The following is a 23222-nucleotide window of genomic DNA, read 5'->3' on the forward strand; positions in this document are numbered from 1 at the left end:
AAAAAATTTAAAAATGTACCTTTATGTTACTAGGCAAGTCAGTTGAGAACAAATTCTTATTTTCAATGACAGCCTAAGAACAGTGGGTTAACTGCCTGTTCAGGGGCAGAACGACAGATTTGTACCTTGTCAGCTCAGGGATTCGAACTTGCAACCTCTCGGTTACTAGTCCAACGCTCTAACCACTAGCCTACCCTGCCGCCCCGGCAGTTATATTATGTAAGAATAATGGTGCAACACTAATAAATATAATAATATTTTATAACAAATGTGCGTTCTTACACGTTGGATAGAGGTCACTGTCCGTGGTTCTGAAACATAATCTTCAGTTTGCCGTTGAATTGGTGCCTTTCCCTGTACAGTACCAGTCAAATGTTTGGACACACCTACTCATTCACTTTTCTGGTTACTACATGAATATGTGTTATTTCATAGTTTTGATGTCTTCACTATTATTCTACAATGTAGAAAATCGTTTTTTTTTTAAATAGCTGGAATGTGTGTCCAAACTTTTGACTGGTACTGTATGTTGCTTCTGTATGTGCATAATAGCAAAGTTAACCAGCATATTGGTGTTGAGAACACCAAGCCTCACTCAACCACAAACTGTAGCATAAAGCAATTTCACAAATGTGCTGTTTTTAATCTTTGCTATGCTGTAATAAAGGCTTTTTCCCCGTTAGACTGGTATTACTTTTCAATTATTTAGTGTTGTTTACACTGTTCCAAACATTGTGATCTAACAACACCTGTTTGTCACACATAATATGCACGCAGCCTTGTATAACCAGCACTGAGCTGAAGGCCTAAGAGCGCTTCCTGTTTAGTCTTAATAGCGTAACCTTCTTAGGCCTATATTTCAATATATACTGTAAGCTACTGCAGGGGTTCCCTGACTTTTTTTGCCCGTGATTTTTTAAATTTGGGGCTATGCCAGTCAACATTATAACAGTATTTCTGACGATCTATTCAACTCAGCCCCACATTAAAAGTATGTGATGGTATGATAGTCAATTGCAAATTAGTCTGACATAATGTATCTTATCTCACCACCACTAATGAGATGGGTGAGCTTGACCTTCTCAAAGTTAGAGGGCGTGGTCGACAGTAAACACCTCATCTCTGCTGTCACATCCAACCTGGATCGGTATTTGGTTTTAATGCAAACAATAGCACCGAATCCAGCTTCACACAGATATGAGCTGGCAAAGGCTACTGTGAGTTTTATGGTGCTTTCAAGACAACTGGGAACTCTGAAAATACTAAGTCGAATCATGATGTCCGTGATCTTCAGGTCAGAAGGTCGGGGCTCTAGAAAGAGGCCTGAGTTTCCGAGTTGGAATCCTGAGTGAGGATGATCAGAGTGAGACTGGCAGCAGGGTATTCCCTTTGAGTCAAGAACCAAAACTCCTCCGTAGTGACCCGTGAATGCATTAGGTCACATGATTCATCCGTTTTTCATCAATACAGCCATGCAGCACACTGAACATCCCCTGGCTGTTTTATTCTCGGGAATCGTGAGACAGAACAATATGTCCTGGTGAATAACATCCCCCGACATGTATAGTGAACAAAAGTCGATGCATGCACATCTTGGTCCTCACAGCTAAAATCCATTTGGAGAGCATAAGCTAGGGAGTTTTTTAGTCATTCAGTCAGTCTCCTCTTGATTGCTCGCAATAGCATGAATTCTTCGTTTAACAATGTAGTCTGACAAAGGTATTGATGTGTTTGTGTGCCTCTGTCACCCCACACATTGTTTTCACCATATCAATTGCGGCCAGTAATATCAAAGTCTCCGCAATAGTGTGTGGTTTCATAGTGTAACAGGCCTAGCCATTCACTGTGGGAATAGTTCAAGTGCAACGGTCAAGTGTGGCCTTTTCCCATGATCTAAGGACGCTCTCTGTTGAATTTTAGATTTGAGTAATTTTCATTTAGATATTTAAGGTTAACCAGATTGCAATGATTTTCAGATACAAAGACAATTTTATATTGTAAATAAATGTTTTTATCCCCGACCCCATTTTCACATCAGGCGACCCCACATTGTGTCGCAACCCTCCAGTTTGTGAACTGCTGAGCTAATGTATCAATGAATTATTTGTTCATGTCATCCCACAGCATACGAGTCATTCATGCTTTGATAAGCAATCAAGCATAAAATAAGGGAGCTGAATAATTAGCCTAAACAATAAATAAATCACAATTCACGAATGCATGTAACTGTTTTTGATCTTTGCTTTCTACAAAAGATGTTTTGGTTAGAACAGACACCGGTACACAATTTAGTGTTGTTTACACTGTTCCAAATGGTCAAAAAAAGATAGAATATTGTAATCTAACAGCACTTGTTTGGCACACATAATACTTACACAGTGCGCTTGCATGATCCACAGTATTTTCCACAACTAAGTCAAATACATCTGACTTCCCCTTTCCCTCCTGGGAACCAGTAAACATTCGCCAATTTCAAGTTCCTATTTCCCATCCTCTGCATCAATTTTGCTGTCATGTGTTATGGCGTTCAGAGTTTGTCATGTAAATGTAATTAACTAGAGAGTCGGGGCACCACAAAATAATATTTATAGAGCTGTTATTTTCCGAATAAACTCTTAAAGACTTAGTAATATTTTACATCAATAGCAGTCAATATTAATCGTCATCTTAATTCAGTCTCATCTGAAAGTTGTAAATTCTTGGTTATCTGCACGAACACTGGCTAACAAGTTGAATCAGCAATACAAAATTGGGTTTAATTATTTATTTACTAAATACCTAACTAATCACACAGAATTACACATACCCAAATTTTTACCTCATCAGCTCGGGGATTCGATCCAGCAACCTTTCGGTTACTGGCCCAACGCTTTAATCACTAGGCTATTATGATAGGCTATTCAGTAGGTCAGGCCCTATTGGTCACATGCATGCGATGCATACGTGTTTCACATAAAGAGAGCAAGGGTTGAGCAAATAGGGAATGTTTTTTTCTAAACAAATGAGGGATTTCGATAACATAACGTTTCAGTCAGAGAAACAAATAAGAAATGAAATGGCTGTAAAAAATCAAATAAAAGATTAACACAGAGTGGCCACCAGGCTCCCTCTTGAGTCATTTGTTTCTTAATTATTTCATCAACCAGTGCTCTTAAAGTATCAGACAAGTTCAGTGAATTTAGTTGATTTTATTCAAACACATGTGTGTCTACAGTCGTGGTCAAAAGTTTTGAGAATGACACAAATATTAATTTCCACAAAGTTTGCTGCTTCAGTGTCTTTAGATATTTTTGTCAGATGTTACTATGGACTACTGAAGTATAATTACAAGCATTTCATAAGTGTCAAAGGCTTTTATTGACAATTACATGAAGTTGATGTAAAGAGTCAATATTTGCAGTGTTGACCCTTCTTTTTCAAGACCTCTGCAATCCACCCTGGCATGCTGTCAATTAACTTCTGGGCCACATCCTGAATGATGGCAGCCCATTCTTGCATAATCAATGCTTGGAGTTTGTCAGAATTTGTGGGTTTTTGTCCACCCGCCTCTTGAGGATTGACCACAAGTTCTCAATGGGATTAAGGTCTGGGGAGTTTCCTGGCCACGGACCAAAAATATAATGTTTTGTTCCCCGAGCCAATTAGTTATCACTTTTGCCTTATGGCAAGGTGCTCCATCATACTGGAAAAGGCATTGTTCGTCACCAAACTGTTCCTGGATGGTTGGGAGACGTTGCGCTCGGAGGATGTGTTTGTACCATTCTTTATTCATGGCTGTGTTCTTAGGCAAAATTGTGAGTGAGCCCACTCTCTTGGCTGAGAAACAACCCCACACATGAATGGTCTCAGGATGCTTTATTGTTGGCATGATACAGGACTGATGGTAGCGCTCACCTTGTCTTCTCCGGACAAGCTTTTTTTCTGGATGGCCCAAACAATCGGAAAGGGGATTCATTCAGAGAAAATGACTTTAACCCAGTCTTCAGCAGTCCAATCCCTGTACCTTTTGCAGAATATCAGTCTGTCCCTGATGTTTTTCCTGGAGAGAAGTGGCTACTTTGCTGCCCTTCTTGACACCAGGCCAACCTCCAAATGTCTTCACCTCACTGTGCGTGCAGATTCACTCACACCTGCTTGCTGCCATTCCTGAGCAAGCTCTGTACTGGTGGTGCCCCGATCCCGCAGCTGAATCAACTTTAGGAGACGGTCTTGGCGCTTGCTGGACTTTCTTGGGTGCCCTGAAGCCTTCTTCACAACAATTAAATCGCTCTCCTTGAAGTTCTTGATGATCCGATAAATGGTTGATTTAGGTGCAATCTTACTGGCAGCAATATCCTTGCCTGTGAAGCCCTTTTTGTGCAAAGCAATGATGAAGGCACGTGTTTCTTTGCAGGTAACCATGGTTGACAGAGGATGAACAATGATTTCAAGAACCACCCTCCTTTTGAAGCTTCCAGTCTGTTATTTGAACTCAATCAGCATGGCAGAGTGATCTCCAGCCTTGTCCTCGTCAACACTCACACCAGTGTTAAAAACTAGCGTCCCACCTCGACAACTTCCGGTGAAATTACAGAGGGCCAAATTCAAATTCAACTACTATAAATATTTAACTTTCATGAAATCACAAGCGCAATACATCAAAATAAAGCTTAACTTGTTGTTAATCCAGCCGCCGTGTCAGATTTCAAAAAGGCTTTATGGCGAAAGCAAACCATGCGATTATCTGAGGACAACGCTCAGCACACAAAACATTACAAACAGTAACCAGCCAAGTAGATTAGTCACGAAAGTCAGAAATAGCAATTAAATGAATCGCTTACCTTTGATGATCTTCATATGGTTGCACTCACAAGACTCCCAGTTACACAAAAATGTTCATTTTGTTCGATAAAGTCCCTCTTTATATGCAAAAACCTAAATTTTGCTGGCGCGTTTTGTTCAGTAATCCAATGGCTCAAATGCAGTCACAAGAGGCAGACGAAAATTCTGTAAAGTTCGTAGAAACATAGTATCCGTAAAGTTTGTAGAAACATGTCAAACGATGTTTATAATCAATCCTCGGGTTGTTTTTAGCCTAAATAATTGATAATATTTCAACCGGACAATAGCGTCATCAATATTAATTAAAGAAAAACAAGAAAGGCGCGCTCTCGGGATTGCGCACCAAACAAGTTGGGGATTTTCCACTGGCCTCTCATTGAAACTGCTCATTCTCCCTAATTTTTCATAATAAAGACATGAAACAATGTCTAAAGACTGTTCAGAGCTAGTGGAAGCCATAGGGAACGGAATCTGGGTCCTATCCCTTTAAATGGTGGATAGGCTTTCAATGGAAAAACACCCATTTCAAAATAATAGCACTTCCTGGATGGATTTTCCTCAGGTTTTTGCCTGCCGTTTCAGTTCTGTTATACTCACAGTCCTTATTTTAACAGTTTTGGAAACTTTAGAGTGTTTTCTATCCAATTCTACCATTATATGCATATCCTAGCTTCTGGGCCTGAGTAGCAGGCAGTTTACTTTGGGCACGCTTTTCACCCAAAATTCTGAATGCTGTCCCCTATCCCCAAAAAATGAGAAAATCACTGACATGACAGCTGGTTCTTTTATGGCAGGGCTGAAATTCAGTGGAAATGTTTTTGGGGGATTCAGTTCATTTGCATGGCAAAGAGGGACTTTGCAATTTATTGCAATTCATCTGATCATTCTTCATAACATTCTGTAGTATATGCAAATTGCCATCATACAAACTGAGGCAGCAGACTTTGTGAAAAGTTGTGTCATTCTCAAAACTTTTGGCCACGACTGTATATATGTAAAAAATACAAATTTCGCTCAATTGAACATGCGACTATTGGTCGACCAAGATTTTAAACTTTTTTTTTCAGGGACAGCCCTGTACAGTATTGTTCTTGAAAAGCCCAGGAGTGCGAACCTTTCTGAGAAACTGGATCCGGTGTGCCTGGAGCCGACGATCATACCATGATCAAAGATGTTTAGGTCACCAATTTTGCCCATTCCAACAATCAATCGAACAGTAACTGAATGCTTCCATGCCTGCTTTATATAGCAAGCCACGGCCACGTGACTCACTGTCTGTAGGAGTGATCCATTTTCATGAACGGGGTGGGGTGGTGTACACATCCTCCTTCAAGTGACCGATACACAATTGAGGTTATTTCTTTAAGTCCTTTTTTTGGACTTGAGAGTTTAATGTTCATGGGCTAAGATCAGCACCTATCTATTTTCACACAGAGAGCCACACAGAGAGCCGCAGAGTCACAGTAGTAGAATTTAAGATTGCTCTAGGTACCAAGCCTCTCTACATCAGCTTCCCCAACATTTGTCAAACTGTCATCTGACTAATGCTTGCCCTCCAGTTGCCCTCCTCTCATTGTGGTTATTGAAGGCCTAGTAGTAGAAATTACTACTCAAGCATACACTACCAAATCCATCATGCACTGTTTTCCTCAGGTTTAAAGTAACGTATAATTAAATTACATAATGCTGTGTTTCTCTTGTAAAAACACTTTAATGTCTTTACCAGCAGGTATTTACACGAATATGCACTCAATCCCATTTCACTATAAATGTACAGTATCTCTACTCCACAAGCATGGCCACAGAGCTGTTGGCTATATGTGGGCAGCTTGATTTGTATAGGCTAACATGAAATTCACCAAAAACGTCACTTTATTCTTAAAATGTTAATTAAAAAATGTTGATTGTTAAAATGTTGAGTAATGTTATTTGCACAGAGAAATTGGTTGTTAAGGGACTGGCACCAAGTTTTATCTCTGTGTTTTATTCCGGAGTTGGAACCTGCTTTCAGTCCAATGCAAAAAACAAATTCTGAAGACATGGAAAAGAGAGGGGACCGAAGGTGTTCGCTAAGTTTAATTTAGAGAGGACTCAAGTCATTACTCTGTTATTTATGAATTATCAAGACTCATCAGAGCAGCATGTTGATTGAGTTTGACCAAACAATTTTGGGGATTTGGGAGTGATTACAATCTACATTACATTTTCACCCCAGGAGTAGTGAAGGTATTAGAACATATTGGAATGTACTGTGATAATTAAGTAATAACTCAGTATGTCATTAAAAATGTTTTTCCAAATTGTGTGATCCCAGTTCCTGCAAGACTGCCCTGTTTGTGTGTCTCTATTGACCCCCTTCTCTCTTCCAGGGTTGGGCGGCCTTGCAAGCAGAAGAAGGTAGAGGAGCTGGTGGAGGATGAGGAGATGAAGAGTGAGGTGCCATGCATAATTGAAACCAAAGGTACTGAACTGTTGTTACGGCTCTCGATTGTAGCATGAAGAGTGGACCAAGGTGCAGCGTGGTAGGCGTACATCGTTCTTTTTATTGATGACACCAAAAGCAAAATAACAATGACAAAAACGAAAGCACACACAGTTAGTTATGTAAGGCTAAATAAACTATACAGAAAACAAGATCCCACAAAACCCAAAAGGAAAATGACAACTTATATACAGTGGGGAGAACAAGTATTTGATACACTGCCGACTTTGCAGGTTTTCCTACTTACAAAGCATGTAGAGGTCTGTAATTTTTATCATAGGTACACTTCAACTGTGAGAGACGGAATCTAAAACAAAAATCCAGAAAATCATATCAAATACTTGTTCTCCCACTGTATGATCCCCAATCAGAGACAACGATAGACAGCTGTCTCTGATTGGGAACCATACTCAGCCAAAAACACAAAGAAATAGAAAACAGATTTTCCCACACCCTGACCTAACCAAACATAGAGAATAATAAGGATCTCTAAGGTCAGGACATGACAACTGTCTCTAAATAACATTATATTCTTCCCACTGGATATCAAGAGCATCACTGCACAGTGTTTCCCCAATATAGTCGGATCTATCGCCTCCCACTCATCTTACCCCGTGCCTTCCTTCACAGTGTGAATCAGTAATGTAGATTAATCAAGAATTACATCACTTCCTCTGTCTTTTACTATGCTGAATGTGTACACCTCTTGGGATTTCTCTCCACTTACTAGGCACAAGCTGTCAAAACAGTTTTACACAGTGCAATTATGTAAATGTTCATGTCTTTGGCACAGATAATATATCTTGTTTCTTGTCCTAGCTCCTTTGGTTTCAGTTGATTTATTGAGAGAAATTCCAACATTCACATCCTCTCCAAATGAAACCAAACTGCACTGCATACCAAAGCAGTCCTTGTAGTGTAGTGTGAACATAACCATTAAGCAATACGAAACCTTAAAGCAATAGGAATGACTCACTCCTTCTACAGTACAGTCTCTGGATTCAGGGTTATTTGTGTGATGTCCCTGTGTCAGAGCATTAAAGGCTTTGTCCTTTGTCTTTGTGAGTTCTCACTCTTCTGAAGGGATAGAAGGTGTTAGATTCTAAATAACAGAGTAAGAAACTGACGGACACTATAAAAGTTCCAACAAAGTTTATTCACCCAAAGGATCGAACAGCTGAACAGACAAAGACATATTTCAATAGAATACCTGATAGTTAACAATATTTTAAGTTTATAGTCAGAACTCATCAAAGGCTAGCAAGCTGGAAGCAAATATTATTTGAATACAAAGACAGACAGAATTAGTTTTCGTTAGGGTTGGGCGGTTCTGATTTTCATACCTTCATACCATTCCTGAACCCATACCGTGGTATATGTTATTACTGGCAGTGCACACAAGGGGCGCTACTTCTTTCAAAATCTTTTTTTTACACACAAAACAAATTTAGGCAGCATTCTCATTTCGACGCCAAACGCACCCCTGGCGTGCGTGGCCAAATAGCTGGCCAAATAGCTGTATTTCATGTCATCCAACATATGTAGTTTTGAGTTTAGTAAGCGGCATTGGCACATGGATTGGAACCAGTGCTTTGGTCAGATAACATGAAAATAGAGCTCCCGAACTACGTGCTCCAGTTGTGGGTTTGCAGTCTCAATTAGAATGCATGAGCAGAAAAGATATACCACATACCTACCCACATACCTACCCCTACCTACTAAATGGTGGTGGATGTTATGGGGCTATTTTGCTTCCATTGGTCCTGGGGCCCTTGTTATGGTTAAGGCATCATCAACTTTACCCAGTACTAGGACATTTTAGCCAAAAACCTCTCTACCAGGAGGCTGAAACCTGGCTGCAAGTGGATCTTCCAGCAAGAAAATAACCCCAAGCACGCATCAAATTACACAAAGAAATGGTTCATTCGACAGAAAAACATCATTTTGCATTGGCCATCTCAGTCTCTGGACTTGAAACTCATTGAAAACCTGTGGTTTAAATTGAAGAGGGCAGTCCATAAGCGCAGACTAATGATATCAAGGCTTTGGTAGGATTCTGTATCTAGGAATGGTCTAAGATCCAGTGGTGGCCACTGATTGGTTGAATACCAGGGGCGCGGGGTCGTTGGAGTTGTCAACAAAGCAGCATGACAAAAATATGATGCAAAGTTTTTGAACTACTGATAGTTTCTTTGAGAAGATATAGAAGCGATCTGTGCATTTGAACAACAGCATAAATACATTTCACTTTTGCATGTCAAAAACCGAATGACAAATGCTGCATATGCTGCCACTGTTTTGAACAGATTAGATTATACTATTTAGAACGAGCAGCCAGCTCACGAACTAACGGGTGCACCTGGGAGAACTCAACAAGCATGCAGATGCAATAAGTGAAAATACATTATCTAAATGGGGATAGCTAGCTAACATGTCACAAAGCATGATGCGCTAGCTAGTTTCATTCTGAAACAACTTAATATTTCTGAGTTAGTGACATATTAGTTTAGAAAGACTAATTTGGCATGGGAGCTAACTAGCTAGCTATAGCTAGCTAGATGCTTATCAAAGGTAGATAACTGGTTAATTTTACCCCCAAATTTTCCAAACTATTTCTCAATGTTTCAAAAATGTATTATAGCTTGCTAATTAATTTGATCATGCTTTGTGATACACCCAGTTTATGAATTCCATGGGGAGAATTGGCCAGCCACTGTCATGCTTTTTTGTCCTACCAGATCCACGATGAGAAGGTTTGAGCTAGTGTATCTCTCAGTCCTTCGACTCTTGTTGGATGTAGATATCCGGTTTATCAGGTCCCAGACTCTGGTGACTGTTATGATTATTTATTTCATTACAATTTGCTTTTAGCTTTAGTGCCATCTGTACCTGATAGAGCAGATCTAATCTCAAGCCATCTGGTACAGGAGACTCATTGGGAGGGAGACTAGAGCAGACCCAGAGGTTTTGACTGAGTCCACATTTGAGTGCCACAGGATGATCCATTTACTTTGTGCTGTTATAATTTATGCTATGAAATCCTGCAATTTCATTGGGGCAGTTCCCCCTCATAGCAAATGGCTGGTAAAACAATCCAAACAATGTTCGCCGGGCCTATGCGCACGCGGAGCTGTTGCTGCTGGCAGAATCACTGAGGGGTAGTGCTGAGTGATTAACCAACATTTATTTTCTCCGGGTTTAAATAACTAAATGGCCAATGTTGGTTCAATTTCTTGAATTCCATTTAGTTCAGGGGTTCTTGTGAGCCCAATGCAGCGTTTCGCTAGAGAGAATTTTAAATAATTTACAACTGAAATCAAGGCAAGAATTTTGTGGGATGCTGGGCTTAAGAGTTGTCATTTTCATTTAAGCAAATATTCAACCTAGTTCGACAACGACCCCCATTGTTAGGTCCCGGAGACATGAGCATCTCGTCATTATATATACAATACCAGTCAAAAGTTTGGACACTCCTACTCATTCCTGTATCAGCCAACAAGTGCTCAGCATATGTGGGAATTCCTTCAAGACTGTTGGAAAAGCATTCCAGGTGAAGCTGTTTGAGAGAATGCCAAAAGTGTGCAAAGCTGTCATCAAGACAAGGGTGGATTTTTGTAACACTTTTTTGGTTACATGATTCCATATGTGTCGTTTCATAGTTTTGATGTCTTCACTATTATTCTACAATGTAGAAAATAGTGAAAATAAAGAAAAACCCTTGAATGAGTAGGTGTGTCCAAACTTTTGACTGGTACTGTATATCTCTGGATGGATACACTTTTACGCCTGCTACGTTAGGTTAGATTTCCACACAGACCGCACGATAGATGAATGTACAGAACACAACAACGAGAGGGACAGAGACAGTTTGTGAAAGTATGCCTTATCTACTTTGAAAAACGAGTACAATTATTTAATCAGACAGCGCTGTAGCATACTGTATGTAGGCTACAGTACTTAGGCAGGCTAGCTAAATAGGATGACTAAAGACAGTACAGTATGGGGAGCACATAGATAACATTAGGTTTAGCTGGCAGACTGCTACTGCGTGAGCAGAGATGTGATGATGACTTTAACAAATGAAAAATAATTAAGTTATTAAATAACAACTAAGTAATATACACAACTGAAATATTTTAGTATTTCATAATAATTTCCTATTTTTCTATTTATGTCTACCCAAAGTGGACCTGACAGAGACATTGCAAAATTTAATTCTCACTATTTCGGGGTTTGGAATTTCCATTAAAAAGCTTTATTTCATAATGCATTTAATGTATAAAGAAAAATCTAAAACCTGATTATTTTAAAAAAATTATCTAATCAAAACCGTACCTACCTCAAAAAGCACTAATCACTCAGCACTACTGAGAGGCTGACTAGTAGGTAACTGAACAGCTTGTTTTAACCTGTTGCGACGAGCAATCCCTTATCCGGGATCCTATTTATAGCCTCAAGCTCATTACCATAACGCAACGTTAACTATTCATGAAAATCGCAAATTAAATAAAATAAATATATTTGCTCTCAAGCTTAGCCTTTTGTTAAACAATATCATTTTGAAACCGGAAAATGTAAATGTTTACCACACTTTTATCAGCATTTTAAAATATAATCCATGAATGATATAATATATTTGTTAACAGTTTATCATAAGTGGGGTGCCGTCCCTAACGCCTTAATGCTAAGATCCTTTCCAATGTGTTCTCCAACTCATAAAACAATTTAGAAAAAGGCTCAGTGCCGTTATCCTCGCAAGGTGAAGTATTGAAAACAGGGGTGTCAATAATTTTGAGCCCTACCTTTTGAGAAAATAGTATTACTTGTTATACAGAATCTCTTTATCTGAGCAATTGTATTAATATAAAATAAAATACAAAATAATTCCCAATTTTTTGGAGCATACAATATAATTTAATTACATTTTAATTTCGGACCCCGCTGTATATTATAGATTTAATGAGTAGTGGTCATTCTCTAACATGCATTTTCATATATAACACCACATGTCCCAAAGGTATTTACTCAGCAGAATGGCAAGAGAAGACTCTTCTAAAAAATACTTCCCATTTCCCTGAAACATGAATAATATTGTCCTTGAGTGCTTTGTTGTTAGTTTTCTCCATCCACCAAAGTAAAGTAACATGAAGTTGCTGTGTCACAACTGTCATTCAATTTGTACTAAGAGTTATGACCCATCCGTTTGTGACTGTGGCCTTTGCTATTGGCTGAAACCTTTCTAAGTGGTCCTCCCTCTCTTGCTATAGTAGATTCGTTCCTCCCGGGGCAACATTTATCTTTATGTTCCATCAAACGTTAGAATTACTCTCAAAACATCAAAATATTTTGCTTCACTTGAATTGTCACTACCAATTATACATTTTAGGAAATAATCTTTGGAAGATGCTCAAAGATGTGTTTATGCCTGGAGCAAAGTAACAGTCAGCATTAACTCACTATCTGATTAGACTGGTTGCCTCTGGTTCCTAATATGGTTAGGAGTGAGCGTCAAGCATCTGCGTTCTGTTTCTTCTAGCATTTCTAGATACTTCCATCAGATCACTTGCTGATTTAATATCAAGCAGTTCATCTACAGGTAGCCACAGCAACAGATCCGTTGTTGTTTAAAATTAAGTTAATTCATTCAAGGTTTTGTATGTTTATTTTCTTCTCTTCCATACAGTAGAGCTGACACTACAGGAAGCCCTTCACCAGTCAGTGTTCATGCCATGCACCTCGCCATCCCCCAGCAGCACTCCTTTCTGCTGGGACCAGCACAGCAAGCTGCTACCCACCGTGGCTGGCATCACTTCAAGCAAAGTGGCTGTGTGGACAGTGGAGGAGGTACTGGATAACTTACATTGTTTCTTGCAGTCTAAATAACTGTCTGGGTAATTTGGATAACTGTACTAACCATGATGTTCAATGTGTTACAGGTGATTGAGTTCATCCAAGGTCTTCCAGGCTGTAACGAACACGTGCACACTTTCAGAGATGAGGTACAGTTTCAGTACACTACAGCTTTTAGCTCACTGACCACTGATACACACACACACACACACACACACACACACAAACACAGACACACACACACTTACTGTCTGCTTGTGGGATTATAAAGATCCCATTTGTGTTTCATCAGATGCATTACCTCCACATTATCGCTCTGTGGTCTCCACATCTGTGTCTGCCTCAGAGTTGAAACTTTTACTGCAGTGGGCTAAATCAGCGTCACACAGAGTGTTTCTTGGTAGTCCTAAATAAATCTACTTTGAAACAAAAGTACACACCTCACACACACGGTTATGAGCTTATGACACCTGTACCATGTCAGATATAGAGTTGAAATGTATTCAATTTGGAGCATCACAATATGAATCAAATAAACAGTGATGGTGATGGTACTTGAAATATTATTTTTTGCATGCTAGTACATTAAAAAAAGTGCCAATATTTTATGAATAAGGTGCAAATATTTTGCAAATAAAGTAAACATTTTTAGAATAAAGTCTGTTATATTTCAAGATTAACGTAGGGGATTTGTTAAAGTGCATGTCTCCCTGGCTCCCTAATGCTGTGCACGCCACCATTGAAATGTCTTAGTTACTGTAGATGACCTGGTGAAACTATACTTTAGAATTGGCTTTAGTAAGAAGCACATAATTACCATATTATTATAAGTATTAGGACCTGGAAAAGGTTGTGCCACAGATTATTTTCAGAAGGAGGAACCGTTGTTACATACAGAGACGGGCGGGTTGTGTGTGTATGCAGGTGTGTGTGGGGGTGTGTGTGTGTGGGCGGTACAAACTAGGGGCAAAACAAACTAATGGCCATCAATCTAATGACTAAAAACACTCATTCAAACAGGCGTCACTGCACATGATCTATTAGCTCGCACACACACACACACACACACACACCAAGTTTCCCCCTGTCAATTTCATACTATGGGTGTACACTCTTCTAACGACCATGGAGTGTTATGAGCACAAACAAAAAAGTCAGTCTGCGCTCCGGATCCGCTACAACGTTCTGCTGCGTACCCTAGGCGAACATTTTGCAAAAATGTTTTTACATAACTATTAATGACCTTATCCATGGTGCTTTACTAACAGTAGTATTTCGCCCTTATGGCAACTATCCTTCTAACGGCTATACGCTAGTTGGCTACATGAGCGCACCCAATAAAACACATTATCTTGGGATCCTGGAGACTGGGGACTATGCGTGTGTATGTCCCATGTCAAACTGCTCTCCAAATTCGGCACAAAACCACTATTTTGCAGCCCATTATAAAACTATAGCGGCCTACTAGATTGAGTACCCTAGGCTAATCATATGTTACAGTGGGCAAGTAAAAGTAAATTATGTGCCTATCCAACGGCTGCGGGAAGTATGAACAATGAACAAGAGGGTTTTACGTAAGTGTCTGTGGGAGGAGAGGCAACACAAGTACCACTCCTACATGCGCAAACCAGCTCATCTAAGGCACTGTTTGAATATATTCATCTGTCGGTCTCCCTATAGGATGGGAGGAATGAAGGATGCATAGGTTATCCCAAAACAAGAGCATCGTTATTATGCCATTCTGTCAGCGTTAATAGCGGGAGATATTACGACTGCTTGTTAAATGTAGAATATGACTCAATCCCTGAATAACACCCCCTCTAATGAGCCATGGTCATTTGTATGGTGAAGAATCTTTAAAAACCCTTGGCTTTGAAGTTAATTCTTTATGCACCACTATGTCTAAGCTGCCTGTTTTTGGAGGTTGAAAGTGAAACACATTCCTTGGGCAAAAAGGTTCATTAGGAAAGCACTTTGATGGTGGACATTTTCAAACGTGAGACTTCTCTAACTCTTCCCTTCCTCATATGTTTTTGTCCAGCAAATAGATGGTGAAGCCTTCCTTCTGTTGACTCAGGTTGACCTAGTGAGGATCATGAGCATCAAGCTGGGTCCAGCCATAAAAATCTACAACTCAATCTTGATGTTCAAGACGGCAGAGGAATCGGCATGTAATGAGCTCTAACGAAGGTCGGAGGCCACTATTTTTACCCTGAGCAGAGCAGAGCCAGGAGAAGGAAGTCTACAGATAAGGATGTGAAGCACAAAGAACCATTCTTCTTCCCAGAGGAAGCAAACTGAATGCACATGTGAATTGCACAAGTTATTTTTTTTAAGACAGCCATATTGCGTACTGCGAATATCCAATGTGATTGACTCATTGGAGAAATGTCATTTTCAATCATCAGCTCTATTATGTGTAATATTATTGTACAGTATAGGCTCTTTTTATATTAGTGTTGGGGTGGTGCCACGAGTATGCTCGTTCTAACTAAAAACTAAAACTGGAAATGTAGTGCAAATGCGTCAGATTTCCTTTGGTGCATCACAATCAGCAACTGACATTTTCATCATGTAGAAAGTCCCATCTGCACAGGGCTTTAGCTGTTCCGGTCTCTGGGATGCTGATGTCATGCAGGTCAGAGAGATTCTAACTGAGAATGGAAGCTCAGTGATTCCCTAGGTGAGTGGCACAGAGAAATTAATACATTCATTAGAAAGTCCTCATGCTTTAAAAAAAATCCTTGTTACTTCTGTCTGGCTGCTGGGGTGGTGGTGCTGGTGGTGCTGGAGGACAAGGCTGTATAACTGAGAGAAGAGAGGGATTTTTATTAATTCACCAAACCAACAGGAACCATACTGTAAAACAAGACATCAGGCCCTGCATTTAATTTCCCTTTTGGTAAATGCACCCACCTATTATGCTTTATGGATAGCCATATACAGTACCTGTATAAAGACCAACATAGGTCACCTTGGTCTGGTTTCCCCAGTGTATTGTACAGTCATCTCCTCATCAGTACTGTTCAGGCCCTATGAAGCAGTGACAAGTGTCTGTTTACTTTAAGGTACTAACCCCAGGGAAGGGGTTTGGTTGAATGAATTAAATCTAAAAGTCCATATAGACAATTGTATTTCTTTACGTGGACTGTTGTTCACTTGTTTATTTGCATTCGGGTGGTATTCAGACCCCTTGACTTTTTCCACATTATGTTACGTTACAGCCTTAATCTAAAATGTATGATTGAGTGTAGATTCCTCGTCAATCTACACACAATACCCCATAATGACAAATTGAAAACAGGTTTTTACAAATGTTTGCAAATGTTTAAAAAAAAAAAAAAAAACAGATACCTTATTTACATAAGTATTCAGACCCTTTACTATGAGACTCAAAATTGAGCTCAGGTGCATCATGTTTCCATTGATCATCCTTAAGATGTTTCCACAACTTGATTTGAGTCCACCTGTGGTAAATTCAATTGATTGGACATGATATGGAAAGGCACACATCTGTCCATATAAGGTCCCACAGTTGACAGTGCATGTCAGAGCAAAAAACCAAGCCATGAGGTCGAAGGAATTGTGTCTAGGCACAGATCTGGGGAAGGTTACCAAAACATTTATGCAAAATTGAAGTTCCCCAAGAACACAGTGGCCTCCATCATTCTTAAATGGAAGAAGTGTGGAACCACTAAGACTCTTCCTGGAGCTGGTCGCCTGGCCAAACTGAGCAAACGGGGAGAAGTGCCTTGGTCAGGGATGTGACCAAGAAACCGATGGTCACTCTGACAGAGCTCCAGAGTTCCTCTGTGGAGATGGGAGGACCTCCCAGAAAGACAACCATCTCTGCAGAACTCCACCAATCAGGCCTTTATGATAGAGTGGCCAAACGGAAGCCACTTCTCAGTAAAAGGCACATGACAGCCCACTTGGAGATTGCCAGAAGGTACCTAAAGAACACTCAGACAATGGGAAGCAAGCTTCTCTGGTCTGATGAAACTAAGATTGAACTCTTTGGCCTGAATGCCAAGAATCACATTCTGCAGGAACCTGGCACCATCCCTACGGTGATGCATGGTGGTGGCAGCATCATGCTGTGGGGATGTTTTTCAGCGTCAGGGAATGGGAGGCTAGTCAGGATCGAGGGAAAGATGAAAAGAGCAAAGTACAGAGAGATCCTTGATGAAAACCTGCTCCAGAGTGCTCAGGACCTCAGACTGGGGCGAATGTTCACCTTCCAACAGGACAACCATTCTAAGCACACAGCCAAGACAACGCAGGAGTGGCTTCGGGACAAGTCTCTGAATGTCCTTGAGTGGCCCTGCCAGAGCCCGGACTTGAACCCGAAACCTGAAAATAGCTATGCAGTGACGCTCCCCATCCAATCTGACTGCGCTTGAGAGGATCTGCAGAGAAGAATGTGAGAAACTTCCCAAATACAGGTGTGCCAAGCTTGTAGCGTTATACCCAATAAGACTGGCTGTAATCACTGCCAAAGGTGCTTTAACAAAGTACTGAGTAAAGGGTCTGAATACTTATGTAAATGTTATATTTGACTTGTTTTATTATAAATTTGCAAAAATGTCTAAAAACCTGTTTTTGCTTTGTCATTGTGGGGTATTGTGCATAGATATTTTATTTTTTATTTCAACTTTACTTAAAACGTATTAGGGCAACATCCTCTGACATCATCCGCTGAAAAGGTAGAGCGCAAAATTCAAAAATATTTTTCCGAAATATTTAACTTTCATACATTAACGTGTGCAATACAACAAATTAAAGCTGAACTTTTTTGTTAATCTACCCATCGTGTCCAATTTCAAAAAAGGCCTTACAGCGAAAGCACAACATATGATAATGTTAGGTCAGAGCCTAGTCACAAAAACACATACAGCCATTTTCCAGCCAAAGAAAGGAGTCACAAAAAGCAGAAATAGAGATCAAATTAATCACTAACCTTTGATCTCCATCAGATGGCACTCATAGAACTTCATGTTACACAATACATGTATGTTTTGTTCGATAAAGTTCATATTTATATCCAAAAATCTCAGTTTACATTGGCACGTTATGTTCAGTAATGTTGTGCCTCGAAAACATCTGGCGAATTTGCAGAGAGCCACATCAATTTACAGAAATACTCATCATAAACTTTGATAAAAGATACAAGTGTTATGCTTGGAACTTTAGATAAACTTCTCCTTAATGCAACCGCTGTATCAGATTTCAAAAAATCTTTACGGAAAAAGAAAACCATGCAATAATCTGAGTCCAGCGCTGGGACACAAAAACAAGCCATACAGATACCCACCATGTTGTGGAGTCAGTAAAAGTCAGAAATAGTGTTATAAATATTCACTTACCTTTGATGATCTTCATCAGAATGCACTCCCAAGAATCCCAGTTCCACAACAAATGTTTGTTTTGTTCGATAAAGTCCATAATTTATGGCCAAATACCTCTTTTTGTTAGCACGTTTAGTTCACAAATACAAACTCACGAGGCGCGGGCAAGTCCAGGCGGAAGTTCAGACGAAAAGTTCAAAAAGTTATATTACAGTTCGTGGAAACATTTCAAACTATGTATAGAATCAATCTTTAGGATGTTTTTAACATAAATCTTCAATAATGTTTCAACCGGAGAATTCCTTTGTCTTTAGAAATGCAATGGAACGCAGCTACCTCTCAAGGGTGCACGTGTGATCATGGCCTTCTGCCAGACCTCTGGCTCAATCAGCTCTCATTCTCTCCTCCTTCACAGTAGAAACCTCAAACAAGGTTCTAAAGACTGTTGACATCTAGTGGAAGCCTTAGGAAGTGCAATATGACCCCATAGACACTGTATATTCGATAGGCAATGAGTTGAAAGACTACTAACCTCAGATTTCCCACTTCCTGGTTGGATTTTTCTCAAGTTTTTGCCTGCTATATGAGTTCTGTTATACTCAGACATCATTCAAACAGTTTTAGAAACTTCAGAGTGTTCCCTATCCATATCTACTAATAATATGCATATCTTTGTTTACTCTGTTTACTCTGGGCATGCTTTTCATCAGAACGTGAAAATGCTGCCCCCTATCCCAAACAGGTTTTAACCAGGTAGGCCAGTTGAGAACAATTTCTCATTTACAACTGCGACCTGGCCAGGATAAAGCAAAGCAGTGCGACACAAACAACAACACAGAGTTACACATGGAATAAACAAATGTACAGTCAATAAATAACACAATAGAAAAAATCTATATACAGTGTGTGCAAATGAGGTAAGATTAGGGAGGTAAGGCAATAAATAGGCCGTTGTGGCGAAGTAATTTAGCAATTAACACTGGAGTGACAGGTGTGCAGAAGATGAATGTGCAAGTCGAGATACTTGGGTGCAAAGGAGCAACAACAACAAAAATAACAATATGGGGATGAGGTAGTTGGATGGGCTATTTACAGATGGGCTATGTACAGGTACAATGATCTTTGAGCTGCTCTGACAGCTGATGCTTAAAGTTAGTGAGGGAGATATGAGTCTCCAGCTTCAGTGATTTTTGCAATTCGCTCCAGTCGGCAGCAGAGAACTGGAAGGAAATGCGGCCAAAGAAAGAATTGGCTCTGGGGGTGACCAGTGAAATATACCTGCTGGAGCAGGTGCTATGGGTGGGTGCTGCTATGGTGACCAGTGAGCTGAGATAAGGCGGGGCTTTACCCAGCAAAGACTTATAGATGACCTTGAGCCAGTGGGCTTGGCAAAGAATATGAAGTGAGAGCCAGCCAACGAGAGCATACAGGTCACAGTGGTGGGTAGTATATGGGGCTTTGGTGACAAAACAGATGTCACTGTGATAGACTGTATCCAATTTGCTGAGTAGTGTTGGAGGCTAATTTGTAAATGACCGGTAGGATAGTCAGTTTTACGAGGGTATGTTTGGCAGCATGAGAGAAGGATGCTTTGTCGCGAAATAGGAAACCGATTCTAGATTTCATTTTGGATTGGAGATGCTTAATGTGAGTCTGGAAGGAGAGTTTACAGTCTAACCAGACACCTAGATATTTGTAGTTGTCCACATATTCTAAGTCAGAACTGTAGTGATGCTGGGCGGGCGGGTGCGGCCAGCGATCGGTTGAAGAGCATGCATATAGTTTTACTTGCATTTAAGAGCAGTTGGAGGCCACGGAAGGAGAGTTGTATGGCATTGAAGCTTGTCTGGAAGTTAGTTAACAAGGATTCAAAGAAGGGCCAGAAGTATACAGAATGGTGTCGTCTGCGTAGAGGTGGATCAGAGAATCACCAGCAGCAAGAGCGACATCATTGATGTACACAGAGAAAAGAGTCTGCCCGAGAATAACGTTTTTAATTTTTTTTACCCCGTTTTCTCCCAAATTTCGTGGTATCCAATTGTTTAGTAGCTACTATCTTGTCTCATCGCTACAACTCCCATACGGGCTCGGGAGAGACGAAGGTTGAAAGTCATGCGTCCTCCGATACACAACCCAACCGAGCCGAACTGCTTCTTAACACAGCGCGCATCCAACCCGGAAGCCAGCCGCACCAATATGTTGGAGGAAACACCGTGCACCTGGCAACCTTGGTTAGCGTGCACTGCGCCCGGCCCGCCACAGGAGTCGCTGGTGCGCGATGAAACAAGGATATCCCAAACGGCCAACCCCTCCCTTACCCGGGCAACGCTAGGCCAATTGCGCATCGCCCCACGGACCTCCCGTTTGCGGCCGGTTACGACAGAGCCTGGGCGCGAGCGCAGAGTCTCTGGTGGCACAGCTGGCGCTGCAGTACAGCGCCCTTAACCACTGCGCCACCCGGGAGGCCCCGGCCTGAGAATTTAACCCTGTGGCACCCCCATAGAGACTGCCAGAGGTCTGGACAACAGGCCCTCAGATTTGACATACTGAACTCTGTCTGAGAAGTAGTTGGTGAACCAGGCGAGGCAGTCATTTGAGAAACCAAGGCTGTTGAGTCTGCCGATAAGAATGTGGTGATTTACAGTGTCGAAAGCCTTGGCCAGGTCGATGAATACGGCTGCACAGTAGTCTTTTATCGAAGGCGGTTATGATATCGTTTAGTACCTTGAGCGTGGCTGAGGTGCACCCATGACCAGATTGTATAGCGGAGGTACGGTGGGATTCTAAATGGTTGGTGATCTGTTTGTTAACTTGGCTTTCGAAGACCTTAGAAAGGCAGAGTAGAATATATATAGGTCTGTAACAGTTTGGGTCTAGAGTGGCTCCCCCTTTGAAGAGGGGGATGACCGCGGCAGCTTTCCAATCTTTGGGGATCTCAGACGATACGAAAGAGAGTTTGAACAGGCTAGTAATAGGGGTTGCAACAATTGCAGTGGATAATTTTAGAAAGAGAGGGTCCAGATTGTCTAGCCCAGCTGAGTTGTAGGGGGTCCAGATTTTGCAATTCTTTCAGAACATCAGCTATCTGGATTTGGCTTAAGGGGAAATATGGAGGCTTGGGCAAGTTACTGTGGGGGGTGCAGGGCTGTTGATAGTCCAAGCACAGCTGGGGCTGAAGCGGCAACGGTGAGAGACTTGTTTCTGGAAAGGTGGATTTTTAGAAGTAGAAGCTTGAATTCTTTGGGCACAGACCTGGATAGTATGACAGAATTCTGCAGGCTATCTCTGCAGTAGAATGAAACTCTGCCCCCTTTGGCAGTTCTATCTTGTCAGAAAATGTTATAGTTAGGGATGGAAATATCTGGATTTTTGGTGTCCTTCCTAAGTCATGATGAATCGGCGCGGCTCCGTGTTGACAAAGGGTCCAGGCCAATTGGCAAGAGAAGTGTTGTAGTTGGTGTACTTAGTTTGCTAGCTGGGAGACAGGCCTAGCTCGGGGCTAACTGGCGCATGCTTCTGGACAAGGGTGTTAGCAACAATAGCTCCAGAGCTTGCGTCAGGAATCTGGTGATGTAGTTGAAAAGAGCAGTCCGATATGATCAGAGCTGGTATCACGCTGTGCAGACTGGCAGGTATTATCCGGGCTATCCAGGCTAAAACGGCAGGAGTCCGAGCTAGAGGTAAAGACCGCTAGCAGAGGCTAACAATGACTAAATAGCTAGTAGCTAATTAGCTGGCTAGCCTGTGATGGCGGTTCTAGTTATAAGGTCTAAAAAAATAGCTGATCCGTACTACATTGGGTGAGGCGGGTTGCAGGAATGTATTTATTTTGAAAATGGACAAAAGAGATTGAAATGTACACAAAAAAACTGAAAAAGACCATATTTACATGGGATGAAAACAAACACATCTTACTGTTGTGCCATCTTGGATTTTTTTTTTGATTAAGGGGAAAAAACTATCTAATCCATTATAGAAAAAGGCTGTAACGTAACAAAATGTGGAAAGAGTCAAGGGGTATGAATACTTTCCGAATGCACTGAGAACTTGCATTTAAAGCAATCACTAAATATAATTGAATGGATACATTGCTGATCATCTCAAAGAGCATACTTAGTGCCCTTGAAAAAAGTTGACTGTAATATGCTATTTCTATTTTCAATGGGCTTTACTGAAGCCTAAAGAGAAAATGTTTTGCTTTTATTGATTTAATAATGTTTTTTCTTTCTTGTCACACCAGTGAGTGAGACTGCTGTGTACAGAATTATGCAATGCAATGTAAATGAGAAAAGAGCTTGCCATTTTTGCAGTGTAATAATGATGAAACCTTTATTCCACCTGTATTGATTCACAAATAAATACAACGAGAAGTACACTAAGTCTGCCTTGTCTACTTGTGTCCCAGGTGTTATTGCTGTCTCAAGTTGTACTTTCAGTGTACACTAAACCCACTTTGGATTTGTTGAAGTCTTCAGTAACAGAATATTATACATCTGTTATTTAGCTAATTTCAAATAATTTTGACATCCTGTCACACGGTGCTATTTTTTTCTCCTGTCACCTTGTTAGAATAATCAGCCTAAGAATGGAAACATCATTTACTTGTTCTATTTTCATGCAGTGAAAGTAAAGACCTTTAATTGTTGCATGGTTCAACACAATATTTTATTTTCTAGTATTTGTTATTACATGAACAACATCTGACAACTGTTGTTTGATCA

The 23222-nt window shown here is 40.6% G+C and overlaps 1 protein-coding gene across 2 annotated transcripts in view; it reads left to right on the forward strand.

The window, feature by feature from the left end:
* LOC115107703 (lethal(3)malignant brain tumor-like protein 3) overlaps positions 1-22876 on the forward strand; it is a 47226-nt gene extending 24350 nt beyond the window's left edge. The window contains exons 19-22 of one of the 2 annotated variants that reach the window (XM_029631247.2): positions 7191-7282; positions 12990-13147; positions 13240-13302; positions 15195-22876. In XM_029631247.2, coding sequence (XP_029487107.1) covers positions 7191-7282; positions 12990-13147; positions 13240-13302; positions 15195-15338 — 457 coding nt within the window. In that variant the 3' untranslated portion in view covers positions 15339-22876. Of the gene's footprint in view, positions 1-7190; positions 7283-12986; positions 13148-13239; positions 13303-15194 lie in introns of both variants that reach the window. The other variant, XM_029631246.2, reaches the window with a different exon arrangement.
* Positions 22877-23222: the final 346 nt, after the last annotated feature.

The sequence above is a fragment of the Oncorhynchus nerka genome, linkage group LG24 (genome assembly GCF_034236695.1).
Source record: "Oncorhynchus nerka isolate Pitt River linkage group LG24, Oner_Uvic_2.0, whole genome shotgun sequence".
Taxonomy (NCBI): Eukaryota; Metazoa; Chordata; class Actinopteri; order Salmoniformes; family Salmonidae; genus Oncorhynchus; species Oncorhynchus nerka.